At 37.5% G+C, this 13,511-nt stretch overlaps 1 protein-coding gene across 7 annotated transcripts in view; it reads right to left on the bottom strand.

Moving 5' to 3' along the window:
- The window catches only part of pde1cb (phosphodiesterase 1C, calmodulin-dependent b), a 107,179-nt gene that overhangs the window by 61,413 nt on the left and 32,255 nt on the right, over positions 1–13,511 (bottom strand). For 2 of the 7 annotated variants that reach the window (XM_008434505.2, XM_017310164.1), the window contains exon 1: positions 2,152–2,852. The exons of 3 other annotated variants lie outside the window; for them this stretch is intronic. In XM_008434505.2, the coding sequence (XP_008432727.1) occupies positions 2,152–2,252 (101 nt within the window). In that variant the 5' untranslated portion in view covers positions 2,253–2,852. Of the gene's footprint in view, positions 1–2,151; positions 2,856–13,511 lie in introns of those variants that run through there. 2 more of the 7 variants (XM_017310163.1, XM_008434504.2) reach the window with 2 other exon arrangements.

Below are 13,511 nucleotides of genomic sequence, written 5' to 3'. Positions count from 1 at the left end.
ATATTGGATGGGGAGAAAAAATTAATAATAATGAAAAAAAAAAGTGCTGGCTCCCACAGCTTTCATCTGACTCACTAGCCATCAATTATCCAAAAAGACAGATGGTTATGATGGGGACCGAATTGAAGAGACAATGAAATCATCCAGGAAAACTTAATGTGGCAGATGATGATGACAGCGGGACTTACATCCTGGGCTTTTCACATGAGGAAATAAACTATTACCAGTCACAGAGTGAATAAAATACCGTAAAACTAAACCTTATGAGAGCAACAGTCAAGTCAAATGACAGGAGTTAGCCGTGAAAATCCCAAACAACTCTCTCTAAAGTCAAATTTGTTTGTACAGTACATGTTATAAGACAGTTCAAAGTGCTTTATATGATAAAACAAGACAAAAACCAATTATGAAATAAGCAACAGATTATTTCAGATATTACACATTGTCAAATGCCAACATCAAAATCATCAAGAATAATCATTATCAAATATACATCAAACATATTAACCAATGTTCCAGCTGTTTTTAATTAAAGGCAACTCTAAACAGGTGGGGTTTAAGTCTTGATTTAAAGGAGCTCAGTGCTTCAGCTGTTTGTTTTTAAATATTAACATAATCACCACCCGTGGTGAAGAGAAAAAATGTATTTCTCTCAGATTTCCCATAATAATATTAGCCATTTCCTTTCACAAGCCGACCTTCCACATAACAATGCCCTCTCTCCCCTGCTGAGTCAAAATGATGAAACGAGAAATGGATAATAAGGAAATTCACACTTAAGTTACATGAAAAGTGCTTCTTGGCTCCCTTCTCAGGGAGAAAGGCCATAGAGGAGTTGATTGGACGGTTGATTGGACTAAATGTTAAAACAGTGCCTGTAAGGTTGTGAATCTTTTAGAAGACCCAAAACTATTCTATTTGAYCAAAATCATTAGAGTCAATGAAAAATATGTTATACTTGCATTTTATAGCAAAATTTGCAACTGACGCATGGTGTACATGCGAGTGGGAACAGAAACAAGGGCTTCTTTCATCTCTCTCAACATAAAATAACTGTAGAAAGTCWCAAGCAACAAGTTAAGTTGCAGCAGTATATATTTAAAGGAGGCATTTTAAATTKTTGCCATATCCAATGAAGATTAAGATTTCTTAGAACAAATGTTTGCTTTGGTTAGGCTCAGTGATGCTTATGAGCAGTGCCAATCTTCGCACTTTCATTACTTTGTTGATGAATAGTTAGCTATTCCTCTGATGAAGTGACCTMAAGCCATTTTTAGTTTAGTCTAAATAAGTTCATTCCTGTCATATTTACGTCATTGATCTTCTCATTAATTATGTTCTAATCATCCTGGAATACAGGTGGAAACTCAAAATAACATTGTTCCCTAATCGGTGAGCAAAGTACCAGGTTGGGCTAGCAATAACACTCTTCAGTTTGGAAGTTATTGAAATAAAGGGTAAAGTTATCTATTTTTGGTATCGGTTTTATCTCAAATCACCACAAAGTAGAAGAATAATTCCTGCAGATGCATATTCAACACACTACAAAGTTCATGTGAATTATCAAATTTGCATCCGATTTAAAAAAGGGGCAGCAGAGACCCAAAACAGATTTTTGTTTATATAATTGTAAATAATTTAGAATTAAAGATAAAGCTAAAGGGAGCTCTAAAGATRAAGGCACAAACAAGGTAGGTGCTGCTGAGGCATGTTTTGGATCATTTAGGGAGTATTTATATGGRCGTCCATTGAATATCTGACATACAAGTGTACAGAGATACATTTGATTTGAAAATATCTTCATGCCACAAAAAACAATGATATCCAATGACGTAATCTTGACACAGTGCTTACCAAAAAYTACGATTTCTTTTAAAAAAGGGCTCACATTTACTTTAATCAACCTTTTATTCTTTCTCAAGGGCTTTCTTTTCCTTCTCGTCTAATAACAAAAGCAATGTGGACAAATTTGTAACTGATAAAACACCCTAAAACGTATCTGTTTTGTTAGACAAATTCTGCATGCTTTATTAATATATACAAAACTAGTGCAAGCTATGATAAAAATAATAATCAAAATTTATCTYAAATGCTCTTTTGCTCTCAGACTTCATATTGATAAAAATGAGACTAAAAACTGAATATACTCACAGTCCACGGAGCCTGAGCCAAATCTTCTCTATTTGTTCCGGCTGTAGGTACTTCARAGCAGTACTTTCAAACTCCTCGATCTCTTTGGTGGGGGACTCCATGCCAGACAGAGTTCCAGATGAGACAGCAAGAGATGAAGTAAAAAAATTTTTTTTTACAAAAACCAAAAGTTAAATCCCTTCAAAAAATGAGGAGCAAAGGTAGATGCAGTGCGTAGAAGGCAGTAAGTGTTGTGAAAGCCAGAAGGTCACCAAGTCTTCCCTTGTTTTAAATTTTCACCCAGCACTGCAACAAACTGCCTGCCATTCTTCTCCTTTTCCTCTCCTGTAGGATGAGAGAGTATGTGGCCAAAACTCAATAACTCTGAGTGCAGCACAGYGCTCAACCAGCTGTGACAGTCGTAAAACAGCCCAACTGCAGCTCTTTTTCTCTTTTTTTAACTCTCTCTCTCTGTGTCTCTCTGTTTTACGTTCACTTCTCTCTGGTGTGAGCACAGAGGTCCTGGAGCCGTGCCATGCTCTCCCAGCAACAACGGGATGCAGACGGCAGGGCAGTGCAATCCGGGATTAACGCACACTGCCGAGCTCTCCTCATAAGTGGGAGGGAGGAAAAACAGCTCAAGTCAAAGAGAGGGAGGAGCCAGACTAATAAYGAGAACCCATGTTCGGTTTCACCCAGAAGAAAACCACAGGGGGTGAGAGAGGAAAATGAATTGRGATACAAAGGAATGAGAGGGCAAGACCTTTGACTCAATAAAACATGTTTTCTGGAAAAAGACTTAAAAACACAAGTAGAATTTTACCTTATTTTTTGACAATGCATGTTTTTTTCCAGATTTTGAAGCAGAGAGAGAGAAACCTCTCTGGAGAAGTTGATCAATGTTGAAGGGATACAAGCCATTGCTTCTAATCTTTAGCTCTGTATCTTTTTCCTATTCATCTAAAACGTAGATAATACATTTGCTCTACAACATATTAAAAGCCATGGCAAAGGGGATTAGATAGCATGCAGACAGTGCAGTGACACTGATTTTACAGAGATTACTTTGATCCATTGAGTGCATGTGGGACCATCTTATATTCAATCCCACCAAATACAAACATAAGACATTGTCAAATACAATTCCCTCTTCCTCCTCTTGTTAATACACATACAGACACCATGGTGTTTTCTAAAAAAGCATGCATGCAAATATTTCCCTTGGTGAGACAATATGGGAGATAAGGCGCTGAGTTTAAATTTAGGTTGTTTTTTGAATATAAGTATTCATGATGACATGTTAGCAATGGAAGCTGATTCACTAAAAGGRAGAGTAAAGTACAAGACAATTTATATATTTTATTCCATATTACGATCAAATTAAACATTTATTTATTTATTAGGCTCATTTGATAGGGACAGACTCTCATTAACATATACAAACTGAATAGAACAGCAGTCCCGTTCTTGTATCATAGTGCTTATAGCGCGAGTTATTTTGAAGGACCTGTCCCTAGATGGGCTTTTTAAAGCCAGTTGGTTGGTTCTCTCACCGCCTCTTATGAAATAYAAGCAAAACAGCAGGTGTAAAAACCTTAACCYATGTTAAGACGCCAATATTGTTGAAGTTTCTACCATCCTGTTGTTTGATTTAATCATGTATGTAYAATTCTGACACTATAGTTYAGAGGTAATCACAAAAAATTAAGCATGTGCAGMTAGATCTTGTGTTTAAAATTCAGTGGAGTTGTTTGTTTTGCAATAAGTCCACTGTCTGAAACTGGTCCTAAAACCTGGGTAAAAATCCCAAATTGCTTTAAGATTCATGGCTATGAATTAGAGATGTGCCGAKCAGGTTTTTTSCTGCCGATACCAATTCCGATTATCCATGAGGGTCGATCAMCAATATCAATCAYCSRWWMCSRWYMMMWWAWTWWTWWTTTTTTTAATCAAAAGCACTACCGGTTACATTATGTGGAAAAAGGAACCTTGAATTCACCTTAATTTAGACAAAAATTTGTTTTTAATAACTTTTTCCAAGAAAAAAACAGGCATTGTGCAAATTGTACTGCTATCGGTAATACTATCTTTAACAGACTGAAAAATATGAAGGCTCTGAAGAGGCTAAATAATGCAAAAAGTCAAAATAAAACCTCTCAACATTGCCAAAAAAATTCAAGTATAAAACTTAACATTCAAAGGCAAATACAGGATCCATTACAATAAACAATCCCGAGTTATTGAATGAAAACTTCCTGATAGCATGGCGGCTAGCTGATTACTGCTAGTTCTGAGTGGCTGTTTCTGACTGAGCGGAGTAATTATGCAGAAAAGGGAGGAGGCAGAGGAGATCGATTATTTTTTCWGAGATTATCTGTCTCATGTTAGGACAGCGAAAGTTTTAATACGTATGTAAAATGTATTTTTTTAAGTTAGATGCTGCAGCTTTAAGCAGAGGTTCGGTGTGAGAGTCACTACCAGGTGGAGCAGAAGCGGTGCTCCATCTGTGAAATATTACTACCTGTAGCGCGTAGCAGCGGTTCAACAATGAGAGCAGAACCAGMGTCTTACATCGCAGCTCGAAGACTTAAATAATTTTGCGGGTTATTTGTTTAGCTTTCTGACCGTCATGCTAATCCGGGTGAGTGTTTGTAGCTGTGCGTTGCTTTACCTGCTGTCTGATCCTCCATATGTCTTTTTTACTGCAGTGAGCCTCGATGTAGCCAAACTCCTCAAGTATGCCATTGTTTTTATGCCATATTAGATCCGTTGTGTTGATGCATTTTGACGTGCTTCACCCCACGTGCTTCAATTTTCCGCTGCAACACGCAAACTTCCCCAGTCACTCAGTGCRTTATAGTTCCACATCGTTTAGKATTTGTTGCTGCGCGTTTGCGCAGTGTGAAGGAAAGAGGAGACCAGCTGCACAGGCAGGCTACGAAATGAGAAGCAGGTGATCGGTATCGGCAACAAGAGACCGTGATCGGTGATCACCGATCATACACTTTTTCACGGAAATCGGCCAATTATGATCCGTGGCCGATCGATACTATGAATGTATGTAATATTCTGAGCGGCACCACTTTCCACTAGCCTGGACATTGCCTTCCTGTGCAATTTCAYCCAAATAAATTCTCACATACAGCACAGTCTGGGCTTTCCCCTCTTCACTTAGATTCCCTCCAGTTGATTTTCTGCAGGACCAGAAGGAAAAGTTTTGAACGAGAAAGTTGTTTTTCTATGCTGCTTTAATCATAGTCTGCCTGTAGCTTTAGCTATGCAGTGGAGGAAATGAGCAAAGCGTTCAGTCTGTGTTGGTCATACTTTCACACCTTGAATTAACACTAACAGCAGCTACTTTGTTCAGATTGTTTTTTTCTTTGCTGTGGAGGTGATTTACAGCGCAGGCAATTTCGGGTAAACTTCATAGCATCRAATTGGTGCAACTACATACGTCACAGACAAATGCTAGCAATTGGGTAAAAATTTTAAACTTCAACACAGTTCACGCCTCAGAAAAGCAGTCGTTTCTCAATAGCCAAGAGCCCAGGCCCAAATAGCGTAGTACAAGCGGGCGGCTTTTTACCAGGCTAACCTTCCACATAAACAAGCATGTTTTTTTTTTACTCTTGTCTTGTATAAAACTTGTAAATGTGAGCACAACTTAATTAGTCACCTTTGATCTTTTCCATATCTCTCCAAGCCCCCACACTACTCTCAGGTCTTTCAATTACTTGATGTAGGATGCGGGAATAATGCCAAGGGACACCTCAAAGAGCGATCGCTTTTATCTGCTGAGATGGGTCCTGTAAGAGGACAGAGGGGAGCGGCTTGCCTGAGTGCCATGAGTCTAGTGATGTTCACAAAGGTGCACTGATCCACGTCACTTTCTCTCTACCCTCAGTTTCTTTCTCCTTTCGTATCCCCTTTATAGCAGAGTGTTTATTGTCTTTTTGTGAAGGTATTCCAGCCCGAGGGGATTTCAAGTTGTGAGCAGAAATGACATATCCGCTTAGGGAAGAAAACCATAGCAGCAGCTTAACATCTGACTTCAAGCTGCACACATTTCTACCTCACACACCTAATGTAATATACCATCTGTATGTAAATTTATGACACCAAGCACGGTTAGACTTTTGGCACAAAAACTAAAAATGGCATAAATTAGCAGGTAAAGAGAGAAAAGCAGAGTGAAAGAAATCTCTTCTGTTTGATAAAAGTCAATTTTCCAATTGACTTTAATAAATTAAGTATAAAAATGTAGCCCACATGACACCCTAACATTAAAATTGTAATATTAGACTGATCTCTTGAAAAGTAGTATAATTTTGGAAACAGGCCTTCTTTTCCACAGACTGTTTGGCAGAAGTAGCTTTTTGCTCCAAATGTGGCATTTTATGTTTCAAATGACGAGAAAATGTATGTGTTTGAGAAATTATCCAACAAAAGTGCATATGAACAATTAATTCATGCCCATAAGTGGCCATTTGGAAAAAACATAACAAAACTGTTTCCCTCAAAATGTGATTGGTAAAGGGAAATCTGAATCCTAAGATCAATTTTCCTTCCATCCCAGGAAAATGGGGTTTGTCTGACGCCAGTGGTCTGCTGTTTTAACCTTAGCAACATAATCTTAAATAATGAACTCAAAACTGTATGTGAAAAGCAGATTTTACGAGTGGAATAGAAGAAAATAGTAAACTGCTCCCTGCCTTTCACTTAAATGTTAGAAAAATGTGCTTTTAGAGGCAGGAGGACGGTTTGAAATTACAGTCGTTAGCAGGTATCATTTGGAATCTTTTCAACCAAGTTTTAGTTTGCTTGGTTCTGTAAAAGCCTAAAAGAATGCTTTCTGGGTTAACTTATCTCTTTAAGTGACTCTGAGGTCAGAGTGTGTGTGGATGGACGTCTGTCTTTCTGTTGCCCTATGATGGAGTAGTGGTCGGTCAGGGAGGGACCCCACCTCTTGCCTATAGGCTGTTTTGAGATTGGCAGCAATCTCAAAACAGAGATTGCTGTTTSAAAAATTTTACTCCTGAAGATACTGTGGCTTAGGAATCCTATGACCCCGGATTTACTTGTTGCAATAAATGGATGGACAGAGACTACACTTAATGCTTCCTAAGCCACCCACATGCCTATTAGGACTACTTTTTTTCAGCTCACTGCACAGTGACGAAAGTTATTAGAAGCAATAACAGATTTTAACAATTTCTTAAAATCCCTGAAAAATCATTTTTGCAAACTTTATGTTAACGAAGATAGTGTACAGTATATTCAGAGAAGAATAGTGTATTTACAATTTTAAAGTGGATATGTCATGCTTTTTAATCCTTCCTTTTTACATGTAAATCATCCACCCTGGTCTATATAAAGTAGAACTGCAATGCTTTGGTCTGAATTGCTGGTTGTTGTAGCTCTACAGACATGTCATTTAGCCCTTTTCCGAGGCTCGTTTTAGATCAACATGTTTCGATGCGGTTTTTCTTTTTTGTTTGTTTGTTTGTTTTGTTTTGGGGTATTTTTATATATGAACGAGACATTTCAAGCCCCGCCCCCCTCTAGGTCACAGAGTGTTCCACTCCACCCCGTTCGGACATATTTGTAGTTTGATGGAAGCTATACAATTATCTACCTGCAGAGAAACCTTTTATTCATTAGAGATGTCAACAATGGACAACGAACCAGCAGAATCACGCATTCAAATGAATTCATCGTCAGTACATGAGGGATAATGCTGCAGCGTAATCAGACCTCCTGCTTGGCCTAATGAAATTTATGGTGGTATGGTGATTTACAGTTTCTCCTCTGAAAGTATTTAGGAGAGCTTTCAGGAATCAATTAAACAGCCAATCCGCCCCCCTGCAACTTTAATAAAACATCCAATGGTTATTAGCATCTATTCATACTGTGTTTACACTTTCTCCATCCATACCAAATATGGACGGAGAAACATGGAGTGTCGTTTAGCTGTAGTGTCCGTAAATTCCAGGTACTTATTAAAATATTAATGCTACCACAATTTGAATGAAGTACACAACCTTGATATAATTAAGGAGTTGATTTTGTCAAGAATGTCGCTGCATGCATTTGCATGTGTTACCCAAGACAAAAACAAAGCCAAATAATTCCAAAACATGCAGTACAGTCATATCCTCAAGGAGGCAGCTAAAAGCTAGCACACAGGGCTAACAGAAGCACACAGCTCAATGCTACTATTAAACCAACGGCCAAGACGTCATTATTAAGACAAAAATATCCATGTCTAAAATAAGCTCTGTTGTCATTTCGGTGTTATTTGGAACTTACCGCTTTGCCGTGTGCCTTGTTTTAGTAGAGAGAGAAGAAACAGACGCCTCAATCAATCAGACGAAGTCTTTCAGAAAATCCCTCTGAGAGGTTGCTGAAGCAGTGGTTCTTAAGTGCTCCAAAAACGGACTTTCCCAGGTGACGTGGGTACATTCCCAAGAAAATTAAAATTGAAAATTGAACCTGACGCCAGGGTGCAATGTAAGAAATCTTGTGTGTTAACACACGCTACAACTTGTTTACTTGCAACTTCGGAATAACTGATCTTGCAGTACAAAATCGCGGCGAGGTGGGAAAAAAATGGCGGGTTCACAAAACCGGAAGTGATGACATTGTTTAGAAGGTTCGTTGCAAATGCGATGACGTCATAGCCATAACGTTGTAGCAAATAGAGAAAAATTAACATAGACTAAAGAATATAACAAAAAAAGAATATAAAGATATCTACAGAACACCCAGAGAGAATAAATGTTTTTTGGGGTTTTTTTTGCACTCCTACAGAGTAAAAGTACACAAAACATATCTAAACACTAAAAAAAAAAAAAAGAAAAAAAAAGTGGATTCGGAATGGTATGTCCCCTTTAAGTATTAATAATTTTCTCATGTGGGAGCTTTAAAAAGTTTTTAAGTATTGAGCAAAAGGCATAAAGACAAAGCAAGGTGGCAACCTCGCATGAACGTTACGCACTGGTAAAGCTATACTTAGCATTGGCTTTCTGTTGCATTTACAAGAACATTATACATTCATTTGTCAACGACTTTCACTGTTGTATCACAATAAATTTGAATTTCGATGACAAGTTAATAGATGTCAGCAATTGAATTAAAAAAAAGAAAATAAAGAAATGATTTTAAAAAACTACATTTAAAACAGCAATGTTGAATTGCTGAAATTAGCTCATTGTACTGTAAAGTATAAGCACTTTATAATAGGTTTGATCTCCTTTTGCATAAATTACTGCCTTGTTGTGGTACAAAAGTGTTCAGCCACAAGCTCTGAAGTTGTGCTAAAGAAGTTCTGGTTGGTTTAATAGCATTGTTTGGTCTGGTCACCATCTTTATAAAGCTTGTCAGCAGAGGCAGGCCTCAAGCTCTCTAAAGGCACAAGCTTACTCTGACTTTGGACTTCATAAAACACAGCAAACCAACACCAGGAGATGACATTGCACCCTAAATCATTACTGACTGTGGAAACTTCACTCTGACTTTCAAAGGGTTATGTGTTTCTCCACTGCTCCTTCAGCCTCTTTATTTGAAAAGAGGATTTTTTTTAAAACTGAGCAACAGTACAGTCTCTGGTTCGAGAGGCTTGAAACGAGAAGGTGACATTTGTGGTCCATGTGTAGGATTTTTATTTGGCTGCTGGCCTGCATTTACCCTCCCTTATGGGGAGGAGCATCTTGATGTACTCAGTCCAGCTTCAGTTCACTCTGCATGAAGCTCCCCCAAATTCTTATCTGGATTTTGCCCAACATCCCTCTCAAGGTTGCAGTTACCGACTACAGCTGCAGTCCACAATTTTTCTCTACCGTCCCAAACTTATGAAGGGCCTTCACAATCCYCTCATCATTACTGTTATCCCTATTGCATGTGCAACTTTTCCCACCACATATTTTCCTCTCTGTTAACATTATTTATTTACCTTCCACATAATGTTGTGATCAAACCTCTTTTGTGTTTTGTCTTCAGCAATATTCTGAATTCAGAGAAGACAGAAGCACAGTCATCAAGTTTTACAAGAATAAACACTTGAAACATACCACTAAAATTAATTACTTACTGAGATGCACCTCTATGATGTTTTTCCAAGTAATAAACACAAAGAATCATTGCAGTTCACAATTCAAACTGATGTGATTTTATATAACAAAGCCTTCACCCTGAAGATTCAAGATAACTTTTCATATCTGGCAGTTATGAAGTTTATTTAGCAGCAACACATTGCAAAACATTTCCTTTTTTATCTTATGTTTGCATATTGCAACACATTTACCAGAGCCTTAAAAAAAAGGTCAAAGGAAACCCTTACTAAACACATTCACTTTTTCCAGCCTAGGTCAGTGYAAGTGAAATTCTCTTGGGTCTATTGCCACTCTTTCTGTCCTGTATCTGAAATAATTGTTTTTGTATACACTGATAAACTGGTTGCTCTATCTGAAATATGTGTACTCGGGTTGACCCTGCCTGAATACATTCACCTAGATGTGTGTGAAAACCTTCACATCTAGGTGTTTGTATGGTACAACACGTGTGCAGTTTGAGGAAACAGGATTTCATAGCAGGTAGTTATTTTATTTGTATATCTTCTACAGTTTATTCAAGAAAATACATTTGTTTAAGTTAGAAGTTAGTTGCTATTGGTTGCCTAACAAATTAGATACATAATATATGTTTAGAATAATCTAAATGGTATTTAAATCAGATAGTACTGATAGAAGTCCTGACTTGCAAAACTAAAACTTCCACGGTGAATTAAACAGCAGGATAAAATGCAGCTTTACTGAGAGACATATAGACTCTAAAACAAAATATCAGCCAGTACTCTGAATAAATCTGCAAATGATGAGTGAAACACTTTTATGAAACAAAAACAAGAGAAAAAAACTACGCAGTTAAATGTCTGAGCACTCTTTTTTTTGTTATCTGCGTATTTTATGCCAGTAAATTGGCTAAAAAGTTGAGACTAGAGAAGATATTCAAAGATAATTCATAACAATTTGCTGCATTTGTTACAGAGTCAAGATAAAGCATGAGTCAACTCAAGCACGTGGGAAATAAAGTGGAAAGTGTTAACAGCTAAAAGCTTTGTCAGCGACCATGATGGATGGTTGGGTAGGCCTAAACAATAACAACCTGCAGCTCTGATTGTCTGCAGGACAATTTAGTTTATCCACTTAGCAAACATTTAATTTCAATTCCAGATTAATGGATTAATGCAACATCTTAAATCTCCTCCATACCTTCTTCTAATGATAAATTACGTGATTAATTACTACTACAGGTGCTCAAGAAGGGCCCTAGAGAATCAAGTCATCTACAACGTTTCTATGACTAAGATGAAAGGACGTGATAGAAATTACACTGTACTAACTCTACTGAGGCTTGTACATAGCTCACATAGTGAAATCAAGACATAAGCAGCCCCAGCCATTTGGAGGTACATGAAAAATTTAAATCTCATTTAAATTTCCAGGCCGCTCGATAAGGATAGCTATGCATCAAAATAGCAAGCGCCTTCACAGTAATGACCACATTTTGTTGAAGATCATCTATCAAAAAATATGATTCCTCTGTATAAACTGTATTTCTCTTGGAATTAGTAGAGATATAAAGTTGGATGGGAGCAACTGAGGGCACTCAACCATAAAGCTTTATTTATTTGCAGGGTTATAGGAGTGGAAAATACATCAGCTTCCTCCCAAGACAGATAGAAACAGGTCAAAGGTGGGGCCTCAGGGGAGAGGGGAAGCAATCTGGGCAAAAAATAAATAAAGAAAGAAATACATTTTTACACAGGATTTGATCCTTGTTTTCACCAACAAAAAAGATCCACGTGGTAAGGCTTGTTCTTAAACTTTTTATGAGTTTTTCTGTACAAATAAATACTTTTTGATGAAGGATGAAGCAAAAACAATCCAATTGACTAATAGGACAGTTTTCAAAAATGCCACAAGATAATTGTTCTAGATTTAGAAGATATAAAGTGTTCTCTCAAATTTAATCTAGTTCAGTTCACCTTATATATATAAAAACCCCTCATGATCTGCTTCCCATGTGCTTTTTATGTGTGTTTACTTACTAGCTGCTTATGGCAGCCTAAGCCTAATTTTCAGGTACCCGATGAATACATTTATGCACCTTTTAACCTGATTTCCTTAGCTAAATGTTCCTTGCAGTCTATTCAGTCCAAACAGGTAAAGCAGTAGCTTCTGTAAGCTCATTAGTTAGACACCCACAGCTCCTGGAAGGAGCAAATGGGGACGAGATTGAGAGCTATTTAAAAAGTAACCACAGAGGCTAAATAAAGACTGTAATCCAAATAAAGAGATGATGTAAACTACAAGTGTAAATACTTCCACAAATAGGTACCAAGCTCAGCACTGGATGGGACACAGCCGTAATAGATTCTATTTTAAACTCAGCTAGATTCTAAAAAACTACTCTTATAAAGTAAAGGTTGGTAAATTACCCATTTACGAGTGCTTTCATAATTTGCTATAGCTTGTCTTATGCATACAGACTTACGCAATTCAACTTACTTTAAAGGTTGGAAATTTAATCAAATTGCATGTCAAAATTTTCTCCAAAGTTGTATGTAATAAAAAACTCATATTTTCTATGAGGTAACCTTTATGAATCCAACCACTCAAAGGTTTGTGCTCACTTGAAAAAGTTCTACTTTTAAAACATGAAAATGAATCTGTTCTTCAAATCTTGCTTTTCTTTAAAAGAAAAACAACACTTTTTGTATGTCATGGTGCAAAATCTTAAAGTAGGCTTTTGCCTATGAAGGTTCTTTCCATTTAAGGAAATGACCTTAAATGGAAATAAAATGACATCAGACTTATATGGCGCTTTCCTGAGCACTCAAAGGCGCTTTACAATGAGTGTGATTGAGAATCAGCTATTCTCAATCACACTCACATTCACGCACTGAAGGCAGCAAACTACAGCTGCCTTGGTAGAAGCAAGATTTTACACCGAGACCATCAGGCAGACAGAGCCGGGGCTTGGACAGGCAACCTACCGATTACAGGACAAACTCCATGGCTGATGGCGATCTGACTCCGCCATCAGCCATCGCAGCACTTGGTACAAATCTCCTATTTTACCTCCCTTGAAGCACATAGAGCTATCTTACTTTCTGTTGCCATTTTGCACTGTTTGTGCAACATTTCATTGATCCATAGAACTGAGTTTAAGGTTCTATGCCTTAAACTCGGATTAATTTGTCTACAACAGCTTTTTCTCATCTTCCAGTTTTCAAAGTCACCCATTTTTTTCCTCCAAATCAGTGTCAYCCTGAGATATCAACAGTGAAGTCCAGCAGAAGTCCACTGATCAAAACAACA

The sequence above is a fragment of the Poecilia reticulata genome, linkage group LG17 (genome assembly GCF_000633615.1).
Source record: "Poecilia reticulata strain Guanapo linkage group LG17, Guppy_female_1.0+MT, whole genome shotgun sequence".
Taxonomy (NCBI): domain Eukaryota; kingdom Metazoa; phylum Chordata; class Actinopteri; order Cyprinodontiformes; family Poeciliidae; genus Poecilia; species Poecilia reticulata.
Note: the sequence above shows the minus strand (reverse complement) of the source record. Positions and strands in the feature narration are given on the sequence as shown.